The sequence below is a fragment of the Megalops cyprinoides genome, chromosome 20 (assembly GCF_013368585.1).
Source record: "Megalops cyprinoides isolate fMegCyp1 chromosome 20, fMegCyp1.pri, whole genome shotgun sequence".
NCBI classification, from domain to species: domain Eukaryota; kingdom Metazoa; phylum Chordata; class Actinopteri; order Elopiformes; family Megalopidae; genus Megalops; species Megalops cyprinoides.
The window spans coordinates 26,861,506-26,888,655 of record NC_050602.1 but is presented as its reverse complement, the minus strand read 5'-3'; the positions used below and the strand labels follow the sequence as shown (position 1 = coordinate 26,888,655).

At 50.3% G+C, this 27,150-nt stretch overlaps 2 protein-coding genes across 2 annotated transcripts in view; both read right to left on the bottom strand.

The window, feature by feature from the left end:
• Positions 1-224: 224 nt before the first annotated feature.
• Positions 225-7,796, bottom strand: LOC118795280 (hippocampus abundant transcript 1 protein-like). Its single transcript, XM_036553655.1, has 12 exons — positions 7,535-7,796; positions 6,994-7,089; positions 6,782-6,844; positions 6,255-6,382; positions 5,594-5,708; positions 4,399-4,617; positions 2,801-2,914; positions 2,297-2,368; positions 2,042-2,154; positions 1,274-1,371; positions 705-859; positions 225-446 (listed from the first exon to the last, which is right to left on the bottom strand). Exons 1-12 carry the CDS (start codon positions 7,610-7,612, stop codon positions 237-239), a joined length of 1,461 nt encoding a protein of 486 aa, XP_036409548.1. The 5' UTR covers positions 7,613-7,796; the 3' UTR covers positions 225-236.
• A 5,662-nt stretch (positions 7,797-13,458) lies between these two features.
• LOC118795792 (xenotropic and polytropic retrovirus receptor 1 homolog) overlaps positions 13,459-27,150 on the bottom strand; it is a 34,510-nt gene continuing 20,818 nt past the window's right edge. Inside the window, exons 3-15 of the mRNA XM_036554524.1 lie at positions 24,324-24,425; positions 23,009-23,229; positions 22,753-22,902; positions 22,436-22,519; positions 22,158-22,239; positions 21,795-21,982; positions 21,195-21,374; positions 19,410-19,575; positions 18,624-18,818; positions 16,032-16,198; positions 14,614-14,747; positions 13,983-14,204; positions 13,459-13,588 (exon numbers count right to left, since the gene is read on the bottom strand). Coding sequence (XP_036410417.1) covers positions 13,528-13,588; positions 13,983-14,204; positions 14,614-14,747; positions 16,032-16,198; positions 18,624-18,818; positions 19,410-19,575; positions 21,195-21,374; positions 21,795-21,982; positions 22,158-22,239; positions 22,436-22,519; positions 22,753-22,902; positions 23,009-23,229; positions 24,324-24,425 — 1,952 coding nt within the window. The 3' untranslated portion in view covers positions 13,459-13,527. The remainder of the gene's footprint in view (positions 13,589-13,982; positions 14,205-14,613; positions 14,748-16,031; positions 16,199-18,623; positions 18,819-19,409; positions 19,576-21,194; positions 21,375-21,794; positions 21,983-22,157; positions 22,240-22,435; positions 22,520-22,752; positions 22,903-23,008; positions 23,230-24,323; positions 24,426-27,150) is intronic.

The following is a 27,150-nucleotide window of genomic DNA, read 5'->3' as shown; positions in this document are numbered from 1 at the left end:
TGTGTTGAAAATTTTAATTGTTGCTGTTACAGATACCAGATATCTCCTCGAATAAATCCTGGGAGGTGCATGGCAGCTGGCCTGGGTACTGTCCACCTCTAGCAACTGATCCTGGATCTGCTCACCCGCCCGGTAGTTAAGCCCTGCCACTGCTGGCGTGAAATGTGAATACTGGTCTGGGATCAGAGGGCAGATTCTCATTCAGACTCTGACACCCCTGAGGGTGTGTGTGTGTGTCACACGCCGGTGTCCTGCAGCAGGGGCTCTTTGGCCTCCCCGGGGGGGTGCTGGGGGCTGTGGGGGTGCTCGTGTGGCGAGTCGTGCTTCTTCCAGCTGCCGGAGCGGGGGGGCAGGTAGGGGTGGTCCGGGATGAAGAGCGCCACCAGCAGGGCGAGGAGCACGGAGCACGCTCCGAACAGGAAGGGTGGGCCCGGGATTCCTGCAGCCTGCGGGGACACAGGAAGAGGAGGAGCCTCAGCATCCTGTAACTGCACACGCAGGAACACAATGGCATCGCGGGTAAGGAGGCTCCATTCCCGGCTGGGACACCTCGAACATAACACACATTATTTTATATAACAGAAAAAAGCATAATCTACGCGAGTCACGCTATAAACAGCTGATTAACACACACTGCAGTCTGCAGCAGGAATGACGCAGTGAATGTGGGCGTGTGATTGGCCACTGGGAGAGGCGGGTCCCACCTCCTGCTGGAGCAGAGAGCGGACTGTCGTCACGGTTTCAGTGACAGGCGCTTCCTCCAGCTCCACGTGGAAGATGTAGAAGACGAAGCCGTAGAAAGCAGGACCCAGGCCGTTACAGAGGCCGCGAATCCCGGTGATCATGCCCTGTCCCACGCCTGCACACAAACATTACAGTTCATTACATTCATTCATTTAGCAGACGCTCTTATCCAGAGCGACTTCCATCACAGAGGAACAGAAGTGTATCCATCCAACTTGAATGAGCAACAGCGTCAGATCAGGCTAACATCAGTGAGTATGAGCACAACACCATTCAAGCGCTTTCACAGGTTAACTTGTGAAAACTAAGGGAAGCCTAGTCCACACACTACCATACACCACAGTCACTAGATCAGGCGTGGAAGGCGCACTTATAATAAAAGCTCAGTGACATGGACCCTGCATTGCATAGACACCCCATCTGTGAACACGCCCAACAGAGCGGAAGTGAACAGACAGCCACGCACGTTCCCAGCCAATCAGAGATCCCCGCTGCAGAGCGAGGGCAGGACGGCAGTGGGCGGGGTTACCTTGCTGATCCGGGTCTGCGGTGCGGGACACCAGCGCACTGACTGCTGGGAAGGTGATGCTGGACATGGCTGCCACCGCCCCCGCCGCCCACATCATCCTGCGGAGGGACCGCCCACCTGTCACTCAAACGGTCCGCTGCACACGCCCCTCACAGCAGGCCCACTGCGTTACTCCACCCATAACCCCCTCACCCAGAGCCACTTACACATCTCACTATTCATAAATGTTATCCAAATGTTGCCCACTCAATCTAGGCTTTAAAATCCTCAGCAATAAAAAAATCTAGGCAATAAAATCAAGCAAGCAAAACCAATGAAAAAAAAAAACACAATTAATATAATGAGATTTGCTAACTAAATTAAAATTTATAGGTGGCAGTGCAGCATAGCACTAAGGAACAGCGTTTGTAACCATAAGGTTGCTGATTCAATTCCCCGCTGGGGCACTGCTGTTGTACCCTTGGGCAGGGTACTTAACCTAGAATTACCTCAGTAAATATCCAGTTGTATAAATGGGTATCATGTAAAAACTGTAACCTATGGAAGTCACTCTGGATAAGAACGTCTGCTAAATGGCAATAATGTAATGTAATGTAATTTATACAGCCAAGGCATTTCCGGTTAAGTACTTTGCCAAAGGGAACAACAGCAGTGGCCCATCTGGGAATCAAACCAGCAACCTCTGGGTCAAAAGTCCTACTCATTAACTACTCTGCCTTACTGCTACCCCAGTCGCCCAATCAGCGCCGCTGTGAACACGCTACCCACCATGGTTCTGATCCGAAGCCGTACCAGGCCAGCTGCAGGATCTGAAAGCCCAGGCCCAGTAAAATGGTGTTCTTGTTCCCGATGGAGCGCATGAGAAAACTCAGCACCACAGTCTGCAAGAGAGCAGAGGCCCACCGAATCAGCTGTTAATCTGTAACGGATTCCCTCTGAACAAAGGAAAGGCATTCATTCAGAAATCAGAGGGACAGATCTCTGGTCTGCAGACAGGAGAGTGCCAGCAAGCCGCCGACTGACCTGAGCGACGATGGAAAGCAGCCCAAGGACAGCGATAAAAGCTGCAACACTCTCAGGGGAGAAGCCCATTATCTGCAACAAAACAAGCAACTCAGCTCACCAGAGGTACCAAGAGTGCAGGACAGGGTGTCTGGGGGACAGGGGAAGGGGATTAGGTCTGTTTCAGCACCGTGTGAACTCTACATCAGGATCACAGACAAAAACACACATCAAATCAGTGTGAGGTGCAAGCAGCCCCCCAGTGGAGTGCTGACTGGAGCGAGGCTATGATGACAGCTGCACTTGGGCGTTTCTATTGGTCAATAATCGTCAAGCAAAAACCCCAAAAAAGGAACATGAGCAACCAAGGACAAACTATTCAAGGTTTTAATCAATGCTGCAGTCATGTTGGGTACCAATGAGGTGAGAACATGCAGTACCACTCTGGAGTCTAAGTTACTCCTGGAGGGGGTGTGATGTCCAACTGTAACAACGCAGAGGGGCGTGGCCACGCAGCACACTCACCTGCCTCAGGTAGAGGAAGAAGCTGGAGTACTGGCCTGCCTCAGGCAGGTAGGACAGGAATACTGTGATGCAGATGAGAAGGACTGTGGGGTCCTGGCCGACCTTCCTCAGAGACTACGGAGAGAGACCGACAGCATCGCACAGTCAGCCACGGGCACATCAGTGGAGGACCGCTGGCTCGATATGACCGAGAGGAGGGTGGAGTGTAGGGAGGGATTACAGTAATACCAGACAGAGAAACAAAGAAAGAGTCTATATTTCAAAATCAATTCCATCATCCAAAGCCATGTTCAAATTAACACGAAAATCAGTGGAACCTGAACAGGACCGAGTTCGGTCTGTGTACCTGAAGGCAGACATCTGAGTTACTGCTACCTTATTGTACAACTGCTGCTGACACCTTAAGTATTTCCTAAGGAAATGTAAACGTTCATGCCTTTTTCCTTGTTCGCATCATGGCCCACACTCCTGCGTTCTCTTTAAAGCCGATGTTTGGCCTGCACACTCAGGCCCGTCTCTGGCCCGTCTCTGGCCCGTCTCTGGCCCGTCTCAGGCCCGTCTCAGGCCCGTCTCAGGCTCGTCAGGCGTGCCTTAGGGATGGACCCGCCCCGACAGCAGTGCAGCTGAGGTGAGGCCGGTGTGAGCACATCCAGTACAGGCCTCTGCAAGGCTGCGCCAGGTAAAACACTCAACCTAACCTGAGGCACATAGCACACGCCTTTCAGAGAGAAACCTGAGGCACATAGCACACGCCTTTCAGAGGGAAACCTGAGGCACATAGCACACGCCTTTCAGAGAGAAACCTGAGGCACATAGCACACGCCTTTCAGAGAGAAACCTGAGGCACATAGCACACGCCTTTCAGAGAGAACACCAACGGGAGCGACCTGAGAGCGAGACCAGGTGCGATCCCAGTGACACACCCTGCAGTGCGGCATGCGCAGTGAGGCTGTGAGCGCTCGGACGTGGCCAGCGTGACGGCTGTGCAAACGCGTGGAAACCGCGGCGGGTAGAGCGGCAGTGGCAGCATTACGCCACATCTGTCCCCTGCTCATTCTGCACTAAGCCTCACTGTTCCTCAAACGACACGCAACACCGCCCCCAAAACACACCACAGCCAGCAGCAGCGTGGGGCCCCAAACAGCTCAGTATGATCATCTGGATCAGCTGGTTCTGCAGGTGAGTGAACCATTACTGATCTGCCTATTAACACACCTGCTGATAACCACGCTCTAATCAAAGGTGATACATGCATGCAGCCACGGAGAATGCTTGCATGAAGAATGCATGTCTCACCACATGCAGAACAAGTGTGTACCAAACAGGGCTGCCCTCTGCGGCCTGGGCACACTAATCTCCATTAACTGCACTGCTGCGACCCATCATATCAGGGCTGGTCCGACACATGGCTGAGGCTACTTCCCAATCAGATGCACCATTCAGCTATGTATACAAATAACCCCTCCCCCTAGCTTTGACTCCTCCCCTTCCACAGCCCTGTCCCGTCCCTCTCCCACCTCTGACTCCTCCCAATCCCCTCCCCTCACAGCTCAGCTCCCCAGCCCAACACCGCCCCTGGCCCCGCCCACTGCACTCACAGCGAATGGGTCGGCCTGCTCCCAGGAGATTGGCGCGCCCCACGAGGCGGGCCTCATCTTCTCGGGCAGTGACTCGGGCACCGCCACCAGGATGAAGCAGATGTCCAGCATAGCGATGGCCGAGGCCAGCACCACCACCAGGCTGTCGCCGTACGCCCGGCCCAGGTAGGCCCCGATCGCGGGGCTCGTCACCAGGCTGCCCGCAAAGGTGGCCGAGACCTGCAGCGGCCGCCAGGGGGCCAGAGAGAGGACAGTCACTCCAGGGAAAGAGTACTAACCGCAACTGGCGCATAAACAGTGCCACACTGACTCATTATTATCAGCATTTGTTAATAAATATGATTATACACCAGCCTGTTTAGCACATGACCTTACTGAGGGCAATTTGCATTTGATCCAGGGGCAGCAGTGTGGCGTAGTGGTAAGATGAAGGGCTCGTAACCAAAAACTTGCACGTTCAATTCCCTGCTGGGACACTGCTGCTGTACCCTTGAATTTAACCCAGAGCTGCCTCAGCAAATATCCAGCTGTATAAATGGGCAACATGTAAAAATGAAACCTGTGTAACTCCCTCTAGATAAGAGCATCTGCTAAATGACACTAATGAAATGTAATATAGCTGAATACTTACTGATTCAAGTCAGGTTAAGCGCACAGGTGCAACAGCAGGGCCCCACCGGGGGACTGCACCTGCAACCTACAGGCTATCAGACCTGCTCTTTAGCCACTGTGCCACCGTGCTGCCCATGACAGACACAAGCTGCAGAGCAGACTGAGCAACCACTTCTGATGAATCAACACTTTAGAAAAACACATGATAAGAACCTGTTAGGAATGAAACTGGTCTGACAGGCACATTACAGACCCAGCAGCAAAAGTGAAAGAGAGGCACAACTCAGCAGGGTAGTTCTGAGAAACGTTACAAACCACGCTTGTTCCCTGCTTAAGTAAATAAGACATTTGTACTGGCTGGAGAAGAACGGGCTAACAAACTAAAATAGCAATCATAATTTTAAACTGTGGGCAAAGAGGAATGCTTACATCCAGACTGTGGAAAACTGCCAGCACTAACGTTTCTGAGCTTATTTTTCTGCAGTGACTTAGTTCACCATATGTGTCATGATATGCACCTTACTGTGACCCCCAAGACACATCCTGCATCATAAAGAACATTCCGGCAACAGAGAGCACATACCAGCCCATAGGCCATACTGCGCTCATGTTCCTGGGTGATGTCAGCTACGTAAGCAAACACGACCGAGAAGGTGACAGCGAAGACGCCAGACACGGAGATCACCGCAAAGTACCACCTAAAACACGGGGGGGGGGGGGGGGGGGAAGAGAGAGAGAGAGAGAGAAAGAGAGAGAGAGAGAGACGGTGTCATGCATTATGTTTCCACAGGTTAGGGCAGAACACAAGCAGGATATTCAAAGTCTTCGGGAAACACCTCCACACCCCCAGGGTCTAATCAGATGGTTCCTAAAAGGCTGCAGAGGGAGTCCTTCAGAGGGAGTCCTTCAGCAGGGAGACACAGCTAACAGAGCCAGGCTTGCGTTAATGACTCTCACTCAGGTTCCACTACAGCAATGCACATCACATGTTTATCTAGACCTGTCACTTCTCCCTGGTAAAAGGTGAGAGCCTTGTGAGTGATTATTAGTACAGTCAACCCCAGATGCCTCCGCATGCCTGGGCTGACGTGCACTTAACCAGAGTATGCATATCACAGGAGCAGATAAAGTGAGTGTGTCAGAAAGTGGCCCGGCTGCATACTCTGCATAGACACACAGGTGGAGGTCGGGCAGAGTCCGTGTGTCAGGTGTGTCAGGTGTGCCAGGTGTGCGGGCTCACTCACCAGGGGCTGATCTTCATCAGCGGAATGGGGGCGCAGGTGAAGAAGACTGTGAGCAAGAGGAAGGACTTCCGTCCCCACACGTCTGACAGAGCCCCGATTAACGGGGCACTCAGGAAGGACAGCAGACCCTGAGGACAAAACCAAAAAACATAAAAACACTCTCCCCTACAGTTCAGCTGCTCTGTCACTGACATCACGGTTTCCATTCATGTGAGCAGAGACAGTTAATGGCAGATGAGACCCCAGATTCTGTGCTTCCTCTGACAGCAGAGGAGTTCCAGGAAGAGCCTCTCTGAGGGTATTCCTACAGATGTTGGATCCAAGTGTTTGCCTTACAGATACACTTTTCCCAGGCTTGTATTTGAGGTGATCATGATCAGCACTAAACCCTCCTACTCCTCATAAAATAGGCTATTTAAATGCACCTGTGCTCATTTAAGAACTCTGGGCTCCACAGCACCGGGACACACGCAGTGCGTAACACACGCAGTGCGTAACACACGCAGTGAAATGGGTTCTGCAGTTACCTTTACTCCCTGGATGAGACCGTTCATCAGGAAGGTGTGTTTCGGGAACGTTTCATGCAAAACCTGGGCAGAAAGGTGACAAAGAAAAGCAGCGATGACGCAATCTGAGGAGGTAGGCAAACAAAACGGTGCTACATGGGAGTTTTGTTTTAGTTTTTTTTTTTTTAACCAAACGTCACGTAGGGTAGAAGATTACAAAAACGAATCCTTACCACTAAGGTAGGTGCTGTCAGCAGACCCCAGGCGAAGAATTCCAAAAATATGACGATTACAGCGTGGTAAACGCTCGGAGACCCGATGCCTTGTGGCTGCGCAGACAGAGAGATGCGCCTTTGGCTGCTTTCATGTAGCACACATAATGTCAAAGTGAATTTTGTCATTTCGAGAATGCTGTACAGCTAACCAGGTTAGTTACGATCATGTGGATAAACTGCATTGCTGTCAGCGTTTCAAAAAGGCGATTACGTGCAATTATAGTTAAGTAGCAACCTACAGCCAGCCCCTGTAAACTACAGTGTCGGGGTGCGAGCCGAGGTGACAGCTCTGCACTCATTTCCACTTAGCGTGGGGTTACCTAGCCAGCTAAAAATACACACTGACGGACCGTTAAAAGGTAAACAAGGCTTGCTAACTAACAAGCTGGCGCTTCCTGACTGCATAAGGGACACTACATTCTTTACACAGGTAACCGACCAGTGAGATATCATGCTACTTGTCAATCTCTGAGCAAAACATATTTATCCAGGCACTCACCGTTCCTCCATCCTTAATAATTATTTTTTTCACAAGCAACAGACTGCGATTCGGCCGTTTCTTTTTACCCTGTGTCATATTACCATCCTAATTCTTCTTTTTGTTAATAAATGTCAGGCGAGCTAACGTATATTATACCGACAAAGAAGTAAGGAGAAAAGAGAAGAGTAAGAAGCAAGAAAAACAGGAGAGATGAGCGGCCAGCCTGGACTTCCTGTATGCGCAGGACTCCTCTCAGCGCGCCGCGGCCATCTTTGCGTCAGCAGAGCGTCACACCGTCACCTCAGGAGCGCGTCAGCTACACACAAACCCGGCGTGGGAATGTGCAAAAAGCCATGCGTAGTTGTAATTCAGATGTAATTTGGCAATTTTTGGCCACGCAACCTTGCCTTGCACGCTACAGACTTTAAGTGGTAGGCTATTTCTGATACTGTCCTTTCTAGATTACTTAAAGATGTCAATACATTTGACCCTGTGGCATATTTCACTATTTGTGAAGGATATACAATATGGCTCTGCTCTGTGCTGTAATATTGAGATAACAGTACAACAAAATGTTATAAAATGTTATATTTTTGTTCTTATTCCTAATAAATACAGATATAAACAATTTATGATTTTCATGTGGTTATGCATGTGGTCTCCATGAAATGATTCCGTTCCTTGAACAATTGAAATAAAAACCCAGAGTCAGGTCTAGACTTTCGTAAATCACTGTGGTTTATAAAACCAAGATATAACAGGATCACCAACATGTATACACAAAGACAACTCCATCAGTAAAGTCTTAAGATTACAGCATGGTACACTTAATACACTTATGTAAAAAGGAGATTAGGCCAGTATCCCCCCCCCCCCCCCCCCCCCCCCATCTCTCTTTGCGTCTTCTTAAACACCCAGCCAAACAGGCTTCTGTTGTTTTATTAAAATAACTTATTTGAAGTATAAGCTACTATCTATAAACTAGACACAATCATTTTAGAAAAAAAGAGGAGTACATCAGAAAGAAAAACAGAGGTAATGAGCACTTAGCCTCAGGGGAATAACAACAAAATCACTTTTTCCCACCAAATGAAAATGGTGCATTAGCACGTCTGTGTAAGAAGTAAGAAATGTGCATCAATGATCTTCAGTCTGAAAGCATGTAATCTCACTCCTGGCCTCATCTGTTCAGTTAGTTTCAGCCTGCACTGATTTCCGTTTTTCTGTGTCTCTGTTTCGACCTACAAGCTTTCTGGAGGCCACTGGAGACCTGAGAAGACTGATCATCTTCCATATTTATTGCCATTTTTTGTTTAAGTAACAGTGTTTCTGCTCCAGGAAGAATTCAGGATGAACAACCAGAATGCTGCTCCTTCAAAAAAAAAAAAAAAAAAATCATGATATATACGTGTGGCAACAGAGATTACTACAGGCACATACTTATTTTTAATGACATATCCATATAATTTAAAAATACTTTAAGGTCATTACAGGTGAAAATAAAAACAGCTTGGAGACCCACATCAGTAATGGATGGGGTTATGGGCAGCAATTGGTTGTGTTTTTGGGCGGGGTGAGAGTTTGTTGAAGGCAGGAAGTGTGTGATGGGAGACAGCGTATGACAACCAGGCTGAACCGGCTTGGCCACAAAGCTAAAACGCTGCCTGACACCTCTCCCAAAGGAATGGAGGCCGACTGTCCCCTGGCACGGTACCACCATGAGACGTTAACCACAATTCCGGCAAGCAGGGCGATTGGGCAAACAGGGGAATGTTGCCTGGCAACAGCGGGCACGGTGTAGAAGACACCACTGACTACAATGGAACGCAAGAGTGAATCAGTGGATTTCCAGCGAAAGTCGGCTCCTGCTGCAGAGTCTGCTCACCCCATTCAGAGCTCTGCAGGGAGAGCAGGCTCTGCGTGTCTGCACAGGTTTACCATGCATTCAAAAATAAAACAAAAACCTCCATTTCTCAAGCAAGAGGCAAGGAACAGATACTATCTGCACACATCTCTGGTGTATGTTTGAGCAACTGGAAGAAATAAAATTTCATATTTCAAAATGCAGTACAAAATTAACCAGGAATCAAACATCTAGTTGGAACATTAAGAGGAAAAAAAACAAGTCATAGCTGATCAACAATTATTTAAACAACAGAAGGAAAATAACAATCAAACTGGAATGTGAAATTCAATGCTCTATTATTTAAAGAAAAACAAAATCAGGAGACCTATAAAGGGTCGGGTTTGTTGAGGAAGGGGAGGAGTCTGAAAGGAGCCAATGGCACTGTGCTCACACATCTCCCTCAGACTGCCATCGCCTGTCATACACACTTTCACCAGGGTGTGGCAGCAGTCACACCTCTTCAACACCTCTCATACAATTCAATGTGCACTCATTATTTTAAACAAAACATTCCAACACATGCAGACATCAGGGTTTTAGGCAGGAAATCGCCTCGGTAATGATGCGGAGGGGAGTGGTGTCCACAGCGAGGTGTGACTGCTTTTCACTTTGTCCTCCATCCACAACAGCACAGGAACATCTTCATCTGACCGCTTCCGCAGGGAACCCCCACGAAGTTCGTCCTTTCACTCAAAACGGGAAGACGGCAGAGGCCACACAGCCGCAAAGCCTTTGTGAAGGAGGAAATGCACACTGACCAACGACACACCTCCAACAAGCCGGAACGCTAAAACCATGAGGGTAACAGCCAAAACGTCCTGGGACCGCCCCGTAAAATCCACACTCAGTGATCTCCAGAGAGACGATCCTTCAGAGTCAGGGAAAGTCCTCTTCCTCCTCAGTCTCTGGTGCTGTCTGTGCTTTCTGGGAGTGAAGGGGCTGGGCTGCTGGGGTTAGGGGGGCATGACAGGTTCCGAAGAACCCCTCCAGTTTAGTCTCACACTGGATCCAGGAGCACTGCCTCCCTCACGTTACTGCGCGGGGAACACACATCCTACCCGTGTGCACGGATCAGACTGTTCTCATTAAAGAAAAATAAGCATAATATTTCTGGTGTGAGACGCCAGCATGAACCACCCCCTTCCCCTGGAAGACAGAGCCAATCACTGACAGCCTCTCATGGCAGGCAGCGTTTACTGGGGCCAATCCGTCTTTTGGGGCGGGGTTTCTTCAATGGGCCAAAATTTCACCTCTAACCTCACAATACATTACTGACACAGAGGAAGAAAATAAATGTGGTCTCTCCTTCACTGCCACACCCACCCTCTTTCAAATACACCAATGGAGCGGTTCTCTTTTTGAAGTTAAGAAGTCCATCATCAGGCCCTCTTTCACAAAGAAGCGGGGCGGGGCGGGGCGGGGCGGGGCGGGGCAGGGCGACATCACCTGTCTGTCACAGCCCATCAGCACACATGCACGGCAGATACCTCGGTTAACAAAGCCTCCAAGAACAAAGCGTAACTATAACATCTTTGTTACATAGTCATGTCATGTTTGAAAACCTGAAATCATACATTGCCAATTAATGCGATGGATGGCCACCTATGCGAGTGGCCATCCTGACTAGAGGAAAAACACTAACCTGACTCTGAATTGCATTAAATAATGAGGGTAGAAAGCCATATGGTGCATTTATCTGAGTTACAGCTGCAGTCAGCAATAAAAACCTTTTAAAATCAAATTTAAATTAAAGGTGAAGACTTCAGTGCAACATTTTACTCACATTAACAGTTGTGAATAAAATATGACTGTTAATGCATGCTAAGATTTGTTCAATACACACCTATTAAATTAATTTAAACAATTTTCTAACTACCCTCATTTTCTGAAGTGGTAGAGTGCCATATTCTTTATGTCTCTGGCAATGAGATCCGATAGCAACGTTACCTCATGGTATAAACTGACTTTGCTAACCGAGGTGTACCTGTACATTGATATGAATAATATTACAACAGCAGTGATTTACATGACCTCATTGAATAGCTTTAGAGGGTAACGACCCAAAGGAATGTCTCTGAATTCTGAGACACTGTGGTGTGTCATATCCCAACAGTGTAGCTACAGAACCCACAATCTCTCCAAAAAGGGATTCATTTATTTTTTCCTTTCATGCATTTCTGGATTTCTTTTGTCTCATGTTTATGACATCATGACCAACACACCCCCACTACACCCCAAATCGGAAAAATGAAAAAACTAAAGAGGCAGCTTAACAGGTCATAACAAACACATTTCACCCCCTGTGAACAATTAATCCAGACCAAGCAGCTGACAACAGCCAAGTCTTAAGAAAGACCACTACTGCTTAACACAAACCATATCAGTGGCTAGGAACATATCCCATTTCCCTGGCTGCCCTGTAATAACCCACCCTGAGAGCCTGCCCTGGAAGGCCACCTGTGGACCTGCTCTCCCCCCCCTCACCCCCACCACCAGGACGTTTGGTCCCAATTTAATTTGACAAACTACACTTTCAAAACACAAGATAAGAAATGCTAATACACCTGCCATCCAGACAGGTTAAAATGCCCATTGCACAGAAATATGACTCTGTCATATCCACACTTACCTGTGACAGACAGACAGACAGACAGACAGGCAGGCAGACAGACAGACGATGGCTCTTATGGTCCCGGTCACAATGCTATCTGACAGGTTTCATACACAACTAAAAAAAAAAACTCGAAGTTTACATACTCAATCAGAAAATAAGAGCTGGAGTTAAAAAAGAATGCTTCGGTTAGCAGGGAACGCCACGGGACTAAAACTCCACGGTTACACTGTGAGCAGCTGCGTACAGGGGCAGAACCAGGGAGGACCGGGCAGATCCGGGGAGAACCGGGCAGAACCAGGGAGACCCGGGCAGATCCGGGGAAGAGGCCTTCAAGTACAATCAACAAAGTCAAGGCAACTGGCAACTGATGGACCTGCAGATCCACAGCCTCCCTCACAGACATACGGAAGCGTTGGGTTTGTAACACAGTGACACACGCCAGGGCAGGGCAAGGACCAGCTCAGCGGACAAGGAGCTCGACCAGCTGACTGGGAACGTTTCACACAGGACTGTTAACAATTCAAGCATGAACCTTTTTTGTTCCACTGTACTCAACAAAGATAAAGCATTTATGCTACTGTCAATAACAAACTCAGACATTAATGACAACAATGATCAGAAAACATTGCATTTTTCATCAAAGGTTTGGCAGTACAAAGTGTCACATACTGTTGGCTATGCCCGGGTGGATTTTGGCTTCTTGATCCTGCTTTGGAAAGGAGATCTGTGTGGGAGGGGCTTCTCCTCTGCGGTTGAACCTAATCCATGCCACCCGAGATTTGTGAAATCCTTTAAAGGAGCCCAGGTTAGGAATGCAGAGACCTAACAACTTCCCAGGTGTCCAAAAAAAAAACTTCATTGCACAGACGTTCAAGCCATTCTCATCTTCATAAATAACAATGGAGAGAAACCTTTGAAACGTACATACAAAAATAAAGTTACTCACAAATAAAGAATGTGTACATATATAGCAAGGCCTGTTTACGGAATCACATAGCAAATGAAGAACATCATCAAAAACGATTCATAGGAAAATAAACCACCAGTTATAGCAGTTCCTGGTAATGGTCCATTTGGGAGTCTTTCCTCTTTGTTTGGATTATTTTTTGATCATCAGTTTTTCTTCTCCCTGCTGAGCCTGATATATACACACACGTTTGTTCAAAGTCATCTGCTTTCTGCTTGATTTCTTCTTCTTCTTCAAAAATCATGATTTAAACTCAAGATCAAATATACAAACCATAAAAAATGAAAATGTGTGAGAATAAAACATAAAGAAAACATAAAGGGTGGAAAATAACCCCAGGAGGCTGTTCTTTGTGCGCGGGCATGTGTGTGTGAGAGACTGTGAGAGTGTGCGCGCGTGAGTGTGTGTGCGCGTGTGTGTGTGTGTGCGCGTGTGCATGTATGTGTGTGTGCATGTATGCGCGTGTGCGTGTAGGCAGCTCTGTGACGGACTGTGGCTGGAAGCAGGTGAGAGGGCTCCGGGTCTCAGGTGTATGCCTCGTCGTCTGTGTCCTCGATCAGCACCTTGGTGTCCCGGGTCTTGGACCTGTGACAGAGAAGCAGACACTTCAGCCCTGAACACCTTCCAGAGAGGACAGTGTGAGAGACAGAGAGGACAGTGTGAGAGACAGAGAGGACAGTGTGTGTGTGAGAGAGCGGACAGCGTGAGAGGACAGCGTGGGAGGACAGTGTGGGAGGACAGTGTGTGTGAGAGAGAGGACAGTGTGAGTGAGAGAGAGGACAGTGTGAGTGAGAGAGAGGACAGTGTGAGAGACAGAGAGAGGACAGTGTGAGAGACAGAGAGGACAGTGTGAGAGACAGAGAGAGGACAGTGTGAGAGACAGAGAGGACAGTGTGTGTGTGAGAGAGCGGACAGCGTGAGAGGACAGCGTGGGAGGACAGCGTGGGAGGACAGCGTGGGAGGACAGCGCGGGGCGTACTGTGAGGCGAGCCGGGGCCGTCTCAGGGACATGCTGTAGCTGCGTTTCCAGCTCTTCTTGCCCTGGCGGTTCCTCACTCCGTCCTCCTGGTCCATCATCTGCTCCAGCAGGGTCTGGTCGTCGGCGTTGAGCGGAGCCACGGAGATGTCCCTCACCGCACGGAACTCACCGCAGTTATTCAGGTGCTCGTTCTCCAGCCGAAAGAAGTTCCACACAAAGCGCCTGTGGGAGGGCAGGCCATGCAGATCTCACCTCTCACACACCAGCTGTGATGACCAGCTGCACCACACGCCAGCACCCTGATAACAGCCTGGCCACACTCAGAATGACAGTCATAACTAAACCCTAAAAAGAACAAACTATCATACAAAGCCACACACAACACCATCTTTCTACTCAACAAACCTATCAATCAATTTCTTTCAAGCTCCCTGGAGCCCTCTGATGTGCTCTCATCATTTTTTAAACCAGAAATGACAAAGTGTAGCACATGCTATAATACTATAATATTGTACAAAATATGTCATTAGATCGTTCTGTTAAAACACTCTATGATTAATCCTACTGATAACTGTCCGTATCATCTGCGGTCACTTTTCCCAGTTAGGCTCCCCGGAGCTCTGGGTCTCACCTGAACACCTCCAGCGGGGCCAGGACCGTGGCCAGGATGTCGGAGGCCTTGATGTCGATGGCGCTGAGGGAGATGGGGATGGTCCAGGCGAAGCGTAGGATGGCATCCTCCACTATGGCACAGTAGTAGTAGGCCTGGAGGACAGGGACAGCAGTGAGTACGGGGGACAGCACAGGGTGGAGGGGACAGCACAGGGTGGGAGACAGCACAGAGGACAGCACAGGGTGGGAGACAGCACAGGGTGGAGGGGACAGCACAGGGTGGGAGACAGCACAGGGTGGAGGGGACAGCACAGGGGACAGCACAGGGTGGAGGGGACAGCACAGGGTGGAGGGGACAGCACAGGGGACAGCACAGGGTGGGAGACAGCACAGGGTGGAGGGGACAGCACAGGGTGGGAGACAGCACAGGGTGGAGGGGACAGCACAGGGTGGAGGGGACAGCACAGGGGACAGCACAGGGTGGGAGACAGCACAGGGTGGAGGGGACAGCACAGGGTGGAGGGGACAGCACAGGGGACAGCACAGGGTGGAGGGGGCAGCACAGGGTGGAGGGGACAGCACAGGGTAGAGGGGAGAGCACAGGGGACAGCACAGGGTGGAGGGGACAGCACAGGGGACAGCACAGGGTGGAGGGGACAGCACAGGGTGGGAGACAGCACAGGGTGGAGGGGACAGCACAGGGGACAGCACAGGGTGGAGGGGACAGCACAGGGTGGAGGGGACAGCACAGGGTGGGAGACAGCACAGGGTGGAGGGGACAGCACAGGGTGGGAGACAGCACAGGGTGGAGGGGACAGCACAGGGGACAGCACAGGGTGGGAGACAGCACAGGGTGGAGGGGACACCACAGGGGACAGCACAGGGTGGGGGACAGCACAGGGTGGAGGGGACAGCACAGGGTGGAGGGGACAGCACAGGGTGGGGGACAGCACAGGGTGGAGGGGATAAAGCTCATGATGAGCAGGGCTTGTAACCCTAAGGTTGATTCCCAGGTGGGCCAGTGCTGTGCTACCCTTGGGTAAGGTCAGGAAATATATATAAAATATATAAAATATATAAAGCGATAATATGCAGAAATGATAAGCTATGCATGATGCTATGGATAAGTAAAAGTAGAGTAACGTATTGCAATTCCCTCATTTCCTTCTGGCTCAAACTAAGAAAACTTCTGGGTTCAGATATTACAGACATTCATGTTCCTCTCTGAAAATAAACCCTCTGCTGTATTCTGTAAGCCGTTTATGTAAATTCCACTGCGAAGAGGGCTATACAGAATGAGCCACCTGCAGGGCTTGGAGAAAGGAGGAGGGAACCAGCTTGGTAGGATATGATTGGTCCAGAGGCAGCAGAGAGGTGGGTCTAGCGGTATGGCTGTGATATGATTGGTTCAGTGGCACTGAAGGGGTGGGATCTCACTTTCTGTGGGTAGACAATCTCCTCCCTCAGGAAGGTGTTCTCGCCAGCATTGCGGTCAAACAGCCCCCAGTCCATTTTCAGATCCCAGATGAGCGTATAGCACGAGCTGATCACCGAGAACGCGATCAGCAGGTAGAAGAACACCTGAGTGTCACTGTGGCTCTTGGCTGAAGAACAGAGAGAGTGACAGGCAGAGAGACAGAGAGAGAGACAGACAGGGACAAAAATAAATGCTTTAATCATTGAAACAACACTGAGTATCACCACATTCATCTTAGATGTTTGAATAATCTGAAGCTTCTTTGGGTATGAGAATAGAGAGGATCAGCTGCATCAGTCACACCTGCTCCTCCTGCACACACGAGAGGGAGACATTCTGCCACACCCGGCTCAGCAGCCTTTACTGATGACAGCAACGGGAACCAATCAGCCCGGCCTGATTTTTACTTACCGATACTATATGCCGATACTAATTAGCTCAATCCTAACTTGTAATAAATAGGTTGTCAAATGCTTGCCAAAATAAACTCAGGGCATTTGCTTTTATTAGCAGAAATGATGTTGGCAAATATAAACCCCTCCCATATGAGAGGTAAATTCCCAGCAAACAGATGGAGTCTCAGGCTAACAGTAAGGTGTTCCTCAGCTTTGTGAGGGTGTTACTGACTGTGGAAAAGCTCCTGGCATTCCGCTCCTGTCTGTCTGCCTCTCCTTCTCACACAGAGAAGAAGCACTGGCACCTTGTATCACTCACACACACACACACACACACACACACACACACACACACACACACACACACACACACACACACGGGCATGCACACACACACACACACACACACGGGAGCGCACACACACACACACACACGGGCACGCACACACACACACACAAACATGGGCACGCACATGCACACACACAGGGGTGCGCGCGTGCACACACACGCACACACACAAGCGCGCGCACACACACGCACACACACAAGCGCGCGCACACACACACACACACACAAGCGCACACACACACAAGCGCACACACACACAAGCACACACACACACAAGCACACACACACACACACACACACAAGCACACACACACACGTTCACGCACGCACACAGAGCACACTGAACAAACACATTCAGCACGCCATCCTGCCACAACGCTGGGTGTGAAACGTTGCTCTGCGCTCCAGTGTGGGCCGTTCCCTGGAGCGATCTGGATCTGTTCCTTTGTTCTTCGCTGCTCCGGCTCCCGTCAGACACGTCCAGGCACTTTATAAAGCCAACTGCCCGAGGGCGCTGCCTGGCAGTTCTGCTGGCTCTCCCGGCTCTGACTCTGAGCGTGTCGGCAAGTTCCGACCCAGCCAGTACAAGACAGCAGCGTTACCGCCACGCCACCAGCAGGAGGCAGCACGCTCTCGAACCCACAGCCCAGCCCACTGCTCACATCACACAGCTACTACAGTGATCTGAGATACTCCGCCTCCTTTCAGCGCTACACTGGCAGCCTTTATCTACCACCGTATTCATTTTTCTCTCCAACGTTTTTCTATTCGAGGTAAGCATTCAGGCACGCAGGCTAGAATACCGGCATGAAGAAGAGAACCATGCAAAAATTATTCAGTTGAAATTTGTGGGAGATTCTTAAAAATGTCCCAATCGAGTTAGTGAAGAAATACCATGAATAACACACCCACACCCCCGTGCTCACCTGCAGCCACACGCTCACCTGCAGCCACACGCTCACCTGCAGCCACACGCTCACCCACACCCCCGTGCTCACCTGCAGCCACACGCTCACCTGCAGCCACACGCTCACCTGCAGCCACACGCTCACCTGCAGCCACACGCTGAGGTGGGCTGTGGCTCCTCCCACTGTGTCTGCCTGAAGCGTCTGCTGAGCTCTGATTGGACAGGGGACTAACAGACCAAACACTGGTGGGAGCATCCACTAACACATGACGTCAACAGCAGTATTAATTTACTGCAAAGCTCCCTGAAGGGCGTGTGTGTGTGTGTGTGTGTGTGTGTGTGTGTGTGTGTGTGTGTGTAACACCATTTTAACCTCCATCAGGATGCCTGCAGGTTCACCTCTTCCTCTGACATGAGGACCATGCTGCCTCTGTGTGATCTGGGGGGCTTACAGCTAATGGGCTCAGAAAGGACCTAAAGTGGCCAGACTTTCGCAGGATGAGTGTGGGACTGTAGGCAGGAGATCAGCGTGGTGAGATCAGCGTGGTGAGATCAGCGTGGTGAGATCAGCGTGGTGAGATCAGCGTGGTGAGATCAGCGTGGGACTGTCTGCTCTACTGTTTGCTGATGTTGGAATGGTGCAGTCCTGAAGCTGCTCAGACTTAGCAATCATTTCAGGGAGCCTGAGGACCAGCTGGCTGAAGGGACTCTTATCTGAGCTTAGTAAGATAAGAAGGCCTTGTGGCGGTATGATTCAGAGCCGCGATCTTTTTAAGCATCTCCCAAACTGAATTCGCTCTTTTACATTTTTAGTTAGTAATGAGCTGGCCTACTTCTGCCCTGCTTGCGTTGTTTGCTGTTTTTCGGGGTGCAGTGTGTGCACCTCCCGCCTGCTCCTTACCTTTGTGGGTGCTGTAGAGGGCGGAGAAGGTCACCACGAAGAAGGTGGTGGAGTACTTGCCCGCGTTGACCAGGTGTGGGAACGCGCGCTTGGTGTCACGGTAACGGCGCAGGCACTGCACGAAGCGGAACCAGGCCGGCAGGCACTGGATCACCGCCCGCACACCGTACGAGTAGCTGTGGCACACCCCCTTACCTGGCGGCAAAACCAACGAACCCGTCAATCACCACAATCATTCACTAACCAATCACCACACTGTTTAACACGCTTTTCCTTCAACTCTGGAAATCTGAGCTGGAGCTTGAATTGCTCAGAAAGGTAAGGATGTGTGACTTGATTTAATTTTTTGACAGGATCAACAGAAGTCAGAGAAACCCAACAGTGAACCGTGAGGTCACACAGTGGATCTGGGGATACATATGTACTCTAACGGAGAAACTTATCATATTTCATACCAACATGTTTGTTATTGTGCTCTGCAACACTTTTCAGGGGCGACAAGAAACAGCTGAGACAGCAACAGATATGAAGCAAGAGGTCAAAGGTCAGGCTGAGATGGCATTGAAAGACATTGTGCTCAAACATCAAGCTGACAGACAGACCCAGAGTTCAGTGTTTCCTTTATCCTTCTCTGTCTCTGTCTTACTCTCATCCCCACGGATCATCCACACATCTCCATTCCATGATATATATCTGTTTATGACGTCTGTGTTTAGGTGCTTCAGCTTTGTGTTACAGGTGTGGGATATGAATATGTTTATTTTAATGTGTGTGAGTCTCACTTACTATGTTCAGGCATCAGACCCTTCTGCTCTGTCCAGTTGAGCTCGAAGCTGTAGAAACAGACCAGGTACTCCAGGTCCATCAGCACCATGCCCAAGGAGTTGAGCTGGTCAGCCAGCCAGAAGTCGGCAAACCCCACCCTGTGGAACGGAGCGGTGAAGACCCGGAACTGGAGTGGCAGACAGAGGGAGCGGGGCAGGGAGAGAGAGACAGGCATATTCACTCAGTCAGCTTCTTATGACATGTGACAGACTGAGGAGCAGGCTTTGGAGACAGAACCTGACCCCACACAGACAAATGTGTGCGCATGCATGTGCATGGGTGTGTGTGTCTGTGTGTGTGTCTGTCTCTCTGTCTGTCTGTGTGTGTGTGTGTGTGTGTGTGTGTGTGTGTGTGTGTGTGTGTGTGTGTGTGTGTGTGTGTGTGTGTGTGTGTGTGTGTGCGCGCGCATGCATGTGCATGGGTGTGTGTGTCTGTGTGTGTAGTGCAGTGCAGTGGTAAGGGGCAGGGCTTGTAACTGAAAGGTTGCTGGTTCAATTCAAGGCTGGGGCACTGCTGCTGTACCCCTTGGCAACGTACCTAACCCAGGATTGTAAATATCCAGCTGTATAAATGGATAACATTGCAAGCTATGAAAGTTGCTCTGGGCAACAACATCTGCTAAATGACAGTAATGTAATGTAATGTCATGTAATGTCATGCAATGTAATGTGTGCATTTGTTTCTGGTCAATCATGGCAGATGAAATTTGGCAACACTGTTCTGTTGCTCAAAGTACTTGAATACACCTCTGTTCTTTTCTACTGGAAGTTTCTCAGTGTAAGAGCATCTGCTAAATTAATGTAATGTGATGGGTGTGTGCATACGCGTATGTGTGTATGTGTGCGCGCGCATGTGTGTGTGAGTGTAAGTTCATTATGACTGGCTGTCAATCAGTCTTTCTATTTATGTGCCTTACCTTTACTTAAAGACACAAGAAACTCCCAGGCAATCAGCTAGGGGGCCGTGGCTGGGAGATTGCTCTGGGGGTTTGGGGAATAAGAGGCACAGGGGGAAGGACACTGCTCTGCCCCCAGCTCCATACACAGAGACAGCTGTGTCAGCAACAAAGAGAATCTAATCTAATGGAGATGAGAGAGGAACCACATCTGACTCAGAGCAATATCATAAACAGCCTGCTAAAGCAATTGAGTTCTATTTGGCCGGGTCTTGACTGGTCTGTAATTGAAATGTCATATGGGTTCGGTGGAAGCAGACTCAGGCTAAATTGCGATCTGACGCGGCAGAGGTGTGAAAGTGCGGTATTAAGAGAGCCGTATGAAAGTGTCGGCCGTCCTGAGGGAACTCTAACCTCATTCAGGGAAGGAGTCTGCAGAGCATCTCTCCCTCTATCTAATCACTTCTTCATTACTGTGGGTAACAGCAACAGAGTGACAGCAGATGTGTAGCAGCCTGTGCACCGGCGACCTCCGATGACCTCTGGCGTCCTGTGAGACTCGGCCACACTGTGGCTGCAGGCAACCGGTACCAGCTTTCACCGTGTTTAACAGGGTGTGTTTGGTCACTGCCTGGGGCAGCTGGTGGTCCCTCACCCCCGCCCCGAAAAGAATTCCTTAATCAGGACTGACTACAGCCATGTCACACTCATCCAGCTGGTACTGATATCTAGAGTGACACTATGGCTCAAAGACTCAAAGCAACACTCAGTGATGAACTTTTTAAGCATAAACACTCACTCAAAAAGGGAAAACACAGCCACTGCTCATGAGAGCTGCACCAGACTCTTACCAGCAGTTTGAGTAGCCAGAAGCGGGACTTGTAGTAGCAGGTCTTAAAGGGGTTGATGAGGAAGAGGAGCATGAACCCGTACAGGATGAGCGGATTAGCCTGCATGGGCAGCAGGATGGACTCCGAGTACAGGCAGGCCAGGATACTGACACACCACAACACCCCCAAAAACCCCGCAATCTGGAGGGAGAGAGAGAGGGAGAGAGAGAGGGAGGGAGGGGAAAGAGAGGGGGAGAGAGAGAGAGAGAGAGAGAGAGAGAGAGGAGAGAGAGAGAGAGAGAGAGAGAGAGAGAGAGAGAGACAGAGCGGAGGGAAGGAGAAAAGCAGACAGAGAGGGAGGGAACGAGGGAAGAGAGAAGGGAAGAGACAGGGGGAGAGAGCAAGGCATGGGGGGGACAAGGCAGACAAAAATAGAAATGTTAATATCATCAATGGTAAATTCTGCTGCACATGAGAAAAATGAATATGTGTGCTTTGGATTTATAAACAAAGCCACTGTTGGTCCAGAGCCTGAAGTGTCTCAGGATGCTCTTGGCCTTTCATAAAGCCCTGCTTGCTCCTGCTAATGCACTGCAGGCCCTGCCAGTGGCTGTGGCTCACCTCAAACAGATGCTGGTGGGACAGGTTGTTGCGGGGGTTCAGCTCAAAGATGAGCACGTGGTTCACGCCCGCCTGGCGCCAGCCGTATGTGTTAATGCCCAGCAGGAAGAGGAACTGGATGAGCAGGAAGCCGCCGCGATAGATCCGCACCATCGGCCACATCCTGTTCTTCTCATCCAACAGGAAGCCTGCAAAGAATCAAGCGAATGATTTTCACTGTCATCACCATTGTCCCTCAAGACACCGCATGCTGCAGGATTAAAACCCAGTATAAACATGGTGAAGGAGATGTGAAGAACTGAGTGTGATTCAGGTTAACAGCGTGGGATGACTGTCCCCAGGCCAGGGCTCTGCCGGACGTACTGCTCAGGAGGAAGGCGACGGTGAGGACGATGAAGACTCCACAGTACAGTCCCACCCGGAAAGTGGTCCAGGCCGGCGCTGGCTGGAGAATCGACAGAACAGAACAACATAAAACAAAAATATAAAACCTGACATTCAATCAATGTATCGATTAATAAGAAACCAACATTTCATTCTGAAAATAAAATCTTTATAGGCTTACCATAAATGCCCATCATTTTTGTGGACTTTAATTTAATGTGTGTAAGAGTTTCTTTGTGTGTGTGTGTGTGTCTCACCTGTGCTGCACCCAGGGGGGGCACTCTCAGTCTCTTCATGGCTTTCTGTCTGTCCCCTCCCTCCAGCTCTGTTGTCACCAGAGCCTGCAGACAGACAGACAGAGACAGACAGACAGACAGACACAGTCAGGCATGTGTGTACGGGCTGACGGTGGGCCCTGGTGGGGCGGGCCCTGGTGGGGCGGGCCCTGGTGGGGCGGGCCCTGGTGAGGCGGGCCCTGGTGGGGCGGGCCCTGGTGGGGTGGGCCCTGGTGGGGCGGGCCCTGGTGGGGTTGGCCCTGGGGCTGGTGTCTGCCAGCAGGCACTGGGCTCGGTACCTCGGTCTCAGAGATGAGCTGGGTGATCTTCTTGCAGGTGTAGAAGGGGGCCACCTCCACATGTGCCACCCGCCAGTCCGCCCCGCGGGGGGTCTCCAGGATCTTGTCATGCTTTTTCAGAATCTTCCGGAAACCGGTGAAATTCAGATTCTGGGAGAAAATCAGATTTCAGGAAATCAGATCAGCAGAAACAGAGAGAGAAAGAGAGGGAGAGAGAGAACAGAAAGGGAAAGGCAGACGGAGAGAAAGGGCTCACCTGGTAGTTCTGCAGCAGGATGAGGCTGAGGTAGAACTCGCTGTAGGCCAGCTGCAGGTCCTTGATGTTGCGGTGTTTGACGCGCTCCTCGTGCGACAGGTGGAACACCGTTTTGTGGCGTCGACGCAGGCCTGGCGCGCTGCTCTCCCGCTGCGCGTCCAGCGACGACTGCAGCTCATTCTGCAGCGTGGCGAACCGCCGCTGGGCTTCAGCCAGCTTCTCTGTGTGAGAGAAGAGAAAAAAACACTGAAGCTGGAAACCATCACAGCCAGTCAGAGTTTCCACCACAGACACAGACACTCCCATTGTCCATTAAAGCACACAGAGGCTAATTCACTGAGGCAAATGTGTATGAGTGCAGTGAGTGTGTAAGGCCTCCTCACAGCCTGGATCAGCCCGGGATCAGCCCGGGATCAGGCCCTCAGGGCTCAGTGAGGGATCAGCGCTGTGATCAGTGAGGGATCAGCCTGGGACCAGGCCCTCGGGGCTCAGTGAGGGATCAGCGCTGTGACCAGGCCCTCGGGGCTGACCGGGGCCTGTTTACCCTACGCTCTCCTGCAGAAGGACAGAGACACTCTTAAATCTGCCTGAGTCAGCACACGTTCCTGACACAAAACGCAGCACTGCAGCCAGCGCTTCTGCCTCTGCGCTGAGGGGGAACAGGGGAGGGGGAGGTTAGCGCTAATCTGGCTCAAAGCCCACGGCTCTTTTGGGGGGTGGGGAAAGGTTTACAGCCCAGTGCTCTTTTTTTGGGGATGGAGTGTTCTTCGGCTGCCTTCAGCGTTGTTCAGCCAGTTTATTTTGGTGTAGCTTGCAAACAAACTACTTGAAAGGAAAGAGGTGATTCAGTGCTGTGAGAAGCACAGATGTGAGGTGGGCTTTGGTGAAGGTAGAGTCTGCAGCACAAGGCCTGAGCCTAGAGCCACCTTCAACAGATACAAGACAATAAAAACGCTAGAGGAAAGAAATTCACTCACAGGAGGGTTTGACTTTGTACTCTTTTTATTTATTTATTTTAGAAAGAACCTTAAAAAAACATGGGTACCATAAGCTCCACTCATCAAATGTGGGCAAAAGATGACTTTCTGCACTTAATGTGTCCTTTCACAATGTGAGAAAATAACCGTCTCTTATTCAAGTTTTTTTATGACCAACTCCATGTGGTCTGTTTTTTCAGCATTAAAATGCCTTTACATAACCTTCTGTTGTGCTGGTAACAGAGGGAACTGGATGTACTACGGTACAGTACAGTAACACTGTGTACTCACTGCCTGTACACATATGCACCCAGTGTGAATTATTAGAACACACTTACCTGAATAGAATGTGTTGATTTTGGCAAGTTCCTTCTCGCATGACTGGAAGAACTTCTCCTCAAACTTGGCGTAATATCGCTTGACTGTGTCTTCATCCGTAACTGGAGAGCGATGAAGGGGGAGAGAGAGAGAGAGAGAGAGAGACAGGTCAGCCTCACATGAATTGACCAGCAGTACAGTATAACTGCTGGACATACTGTACATGAGGCAGAAGGATTCAGACTGGAGATTCCCCTGTACTGAAGCCCCAGTGGACACTGTTGCAGTGGTGTATACAAACCCTATGTTAAAAGGGTCCAGCCAGAAGCTTACCCCGGGGAGGAGAGGAGGGAATGGGCCATCTGCTTGTGGAGGAGAACTCATTAGTCACTCTAAGCTGTGTGCACTGCCACCTGCCTCACAGTCCCTGGGGAGGGGCCCCACCCCTGAGGTCCTCCAGCAGCCCAGAATTCCCCCACACTCACAACCAAGTGATTATTTCTCACAGCTCTGTATCCATGTACATCCCAACCTGTGGTGATCCTTACACTGCCATGACTCATACTCTGTAACTAGCCAAATCCCTCTGGGAAATGCTGGGGAAAAACGACCATGAAGATGGTGCTGGGGGGTGAGAGAGACAGAAAGGAAGACAGAGAAAAAGGAAGACAGAGAGGGGGAAAGAGTAAATAAGAGACAGAAAGGAAGAGAGAGGAAGAAGAGAGTAGAGAGACTGAGAGAAAGAGGGGGATGACTGCAGAGGGCCAGTGTGCTGGGTAAGCCACAAAGCACTGCAAAAAAAACCCACAATATTAAATTTAACAAAATGCACACTACAGATGCCCCCCCTAGGCTTTATTAATTTAGCATAGGAGCTTAGTAGGTGGGTGGGGGGGGGTGTGGTGGGGTGTGTGTGTGTGTGTGTGTGTGCGCGCGCGCTTGCATGTGTGTGAGTGTGTATGCTCTGTGTGTGTATCCTTTGTGGCTTTTTAAAATGCACAGCTGTGTGGATTCTGCATACCCAGCTAGCGCAGTAAGCACAGCCGAATCCCCTCGTAATGAGGCCGGTTATTAGGCCGCCTGCGTCAGCGTGGCGGTCCCAGGCGTGCCCTCCATCATGTGCTGAGTGGGACTGTGCTGATGGAGCGGGTCTGGCAGCCTCCAGCACCACGGACAGCTGAAGACTGACCCTGGGTCAGTGCAGACACAGAGATTCAGAACCCTGGACAGCTCCGTTTGGCTCTGAATGCCAGTCTGCTGGTGTTTTCTCTGTGTTGAAGAGGGGTGGCACGAGCATGTTCATATTTCCAAAGCAAACCCAACTCCACTGGGATGCATCCTGGCCAGTTCTTCCCTATGACAGGAAAACCCCCTCCACAACAGCCCACTTCCATCCCTGGTGGAAGTGTTACCCTTGCAGCTGCAGCAGGGTATGAATGCTCAGTATAATGTGCACGCCACATTTCAGCAGCTCGGAGGGAAGACTCAGATAACAGTATTTGTGTTCTCTTCATCACCCACCGACAGACTGATTTTAATCACAGCAGAGTTTCTAATCCTGACATAATTATATCCCCAGTGGGGTCTGTCTCAATCAGCCAGCTCTGTGCTGATTGGCTCCCAGGCTCATTCAGTGGCTCATTGAAAACTCCACCTTGTTTCCTTACTCTCTCTGCATCTCCCTGTTCCTCTGTGTCTCTCTCCATCTCTGTCTCTCTGCATCCCTCTCTATCCCTCATTTCTTTCTCTGCTTCACCGTTCATCACTCCAGACAACAGCTGCCCTTGTACTGCTCACCAAACGCACAGGCGGAGACTGAGAGACACAGGGAGAGAAAGTGAGTGAGAGAGAGAGAGGGCAGAGAGAACACGAGGCAGAGACATGGTGAGCCGCCAAAGCGACAGAGCCTCACTGCTGTCCTCAAACTGAAAGGGTTTGCTGAGGGAGACGGACGGGGACCGTCTGTGAGAGTGAGAAATACAGCGAGGGCATCAGAGGCAGTTACAGACACAGGGAGGGAATTAAGGGCAGCATGTAGGTGAGAATCAGAAGAAGGCACCAGCCTTACTCAGAGACTGAGAGGAGAGACTGTGTCACACGTAACTCCAAGCATCCACCACAGATCTGATTTTTAATGAGAGCAAGGGAAAAGACCACAACGAGCTGGTAGTAAGAGTATGGAGTTGTCACTGTGGTGTTTAGAGAGGCCGTACTCTCTGCCGTATTGAGCCAGACCCTGCTGTGTCCTTCCTGTGGACCCGGGACCCTGGGCCTCTGCATTCTCAGCTGCTCTGACTGCAGGACAGTACACACACAACTGCAGGCGTTCTGTAATCAGGGGTTTGGTTTGGGAAAGACCCTCAGCTGTTAGAGGTGAATCCTCTGTGAGTCGCCCACGTGACAGTGGCCTGCCTTTGAGACAGCAGCCTTTCTATCCAGGTGTCAATACGGACCGTTTTCTCCTGTGCTGTGCAGCCATGACGGCAAACCCTACTTCCTTTACAGCAGGGCTTGCTCATTCATGCCAATGAACTGTGTGTGTGTGTGTGTGTGTGTGTGTGTGTGTGTGTGTGTATGTGCGTGCATATGTGTGTGTGTTTATGCGTGTGTGTGTGTGTATGTGTGTGTATATGTGTGTGTGCATGTGTGTGCGTGTGTGTATGTGTGTGTGTATGTGCGTGCATATGTGTGTGTGTGTCCGTACGTGTATGTGCGTGTGTGTGTTCGTATGTGCGTGTGCGTGTGTGTGTGTGTTCGTACGTGTATGTGCGTGTGTGTGTGTATGTGTGCGTGTGCGTGTGTGTGTGTGTTCGTACGTGTATGTGCGTGTGTGTATGTGCGTGTGTG

Bases quoted from the DNA above. Each gene is read 5' to 3' on its own strand.
- LOC118795280 (XM_036553655.1), bottom strand. From the start codon at position 7,612: ATGACACAGGGTAAAAAGAAACGGCCGAATCGCAGTCTGTTGCTTGTG. The intron at 4,618-5,593 runs GTATGTGCTCTC...CGGCCGCTGCAG, and splicing joins GCAGTATGGCCTATGGGCTG to GTCTCGGCCACCTTTGCGGG. The intron at 2,155-2,296 runs GTCAGTCGGCGG...GCTCTCTTGCAG, and splicing joins TGCTTTCCATCGTCGCTCAG to ACTGTGGTGCTGAGTTTTCT.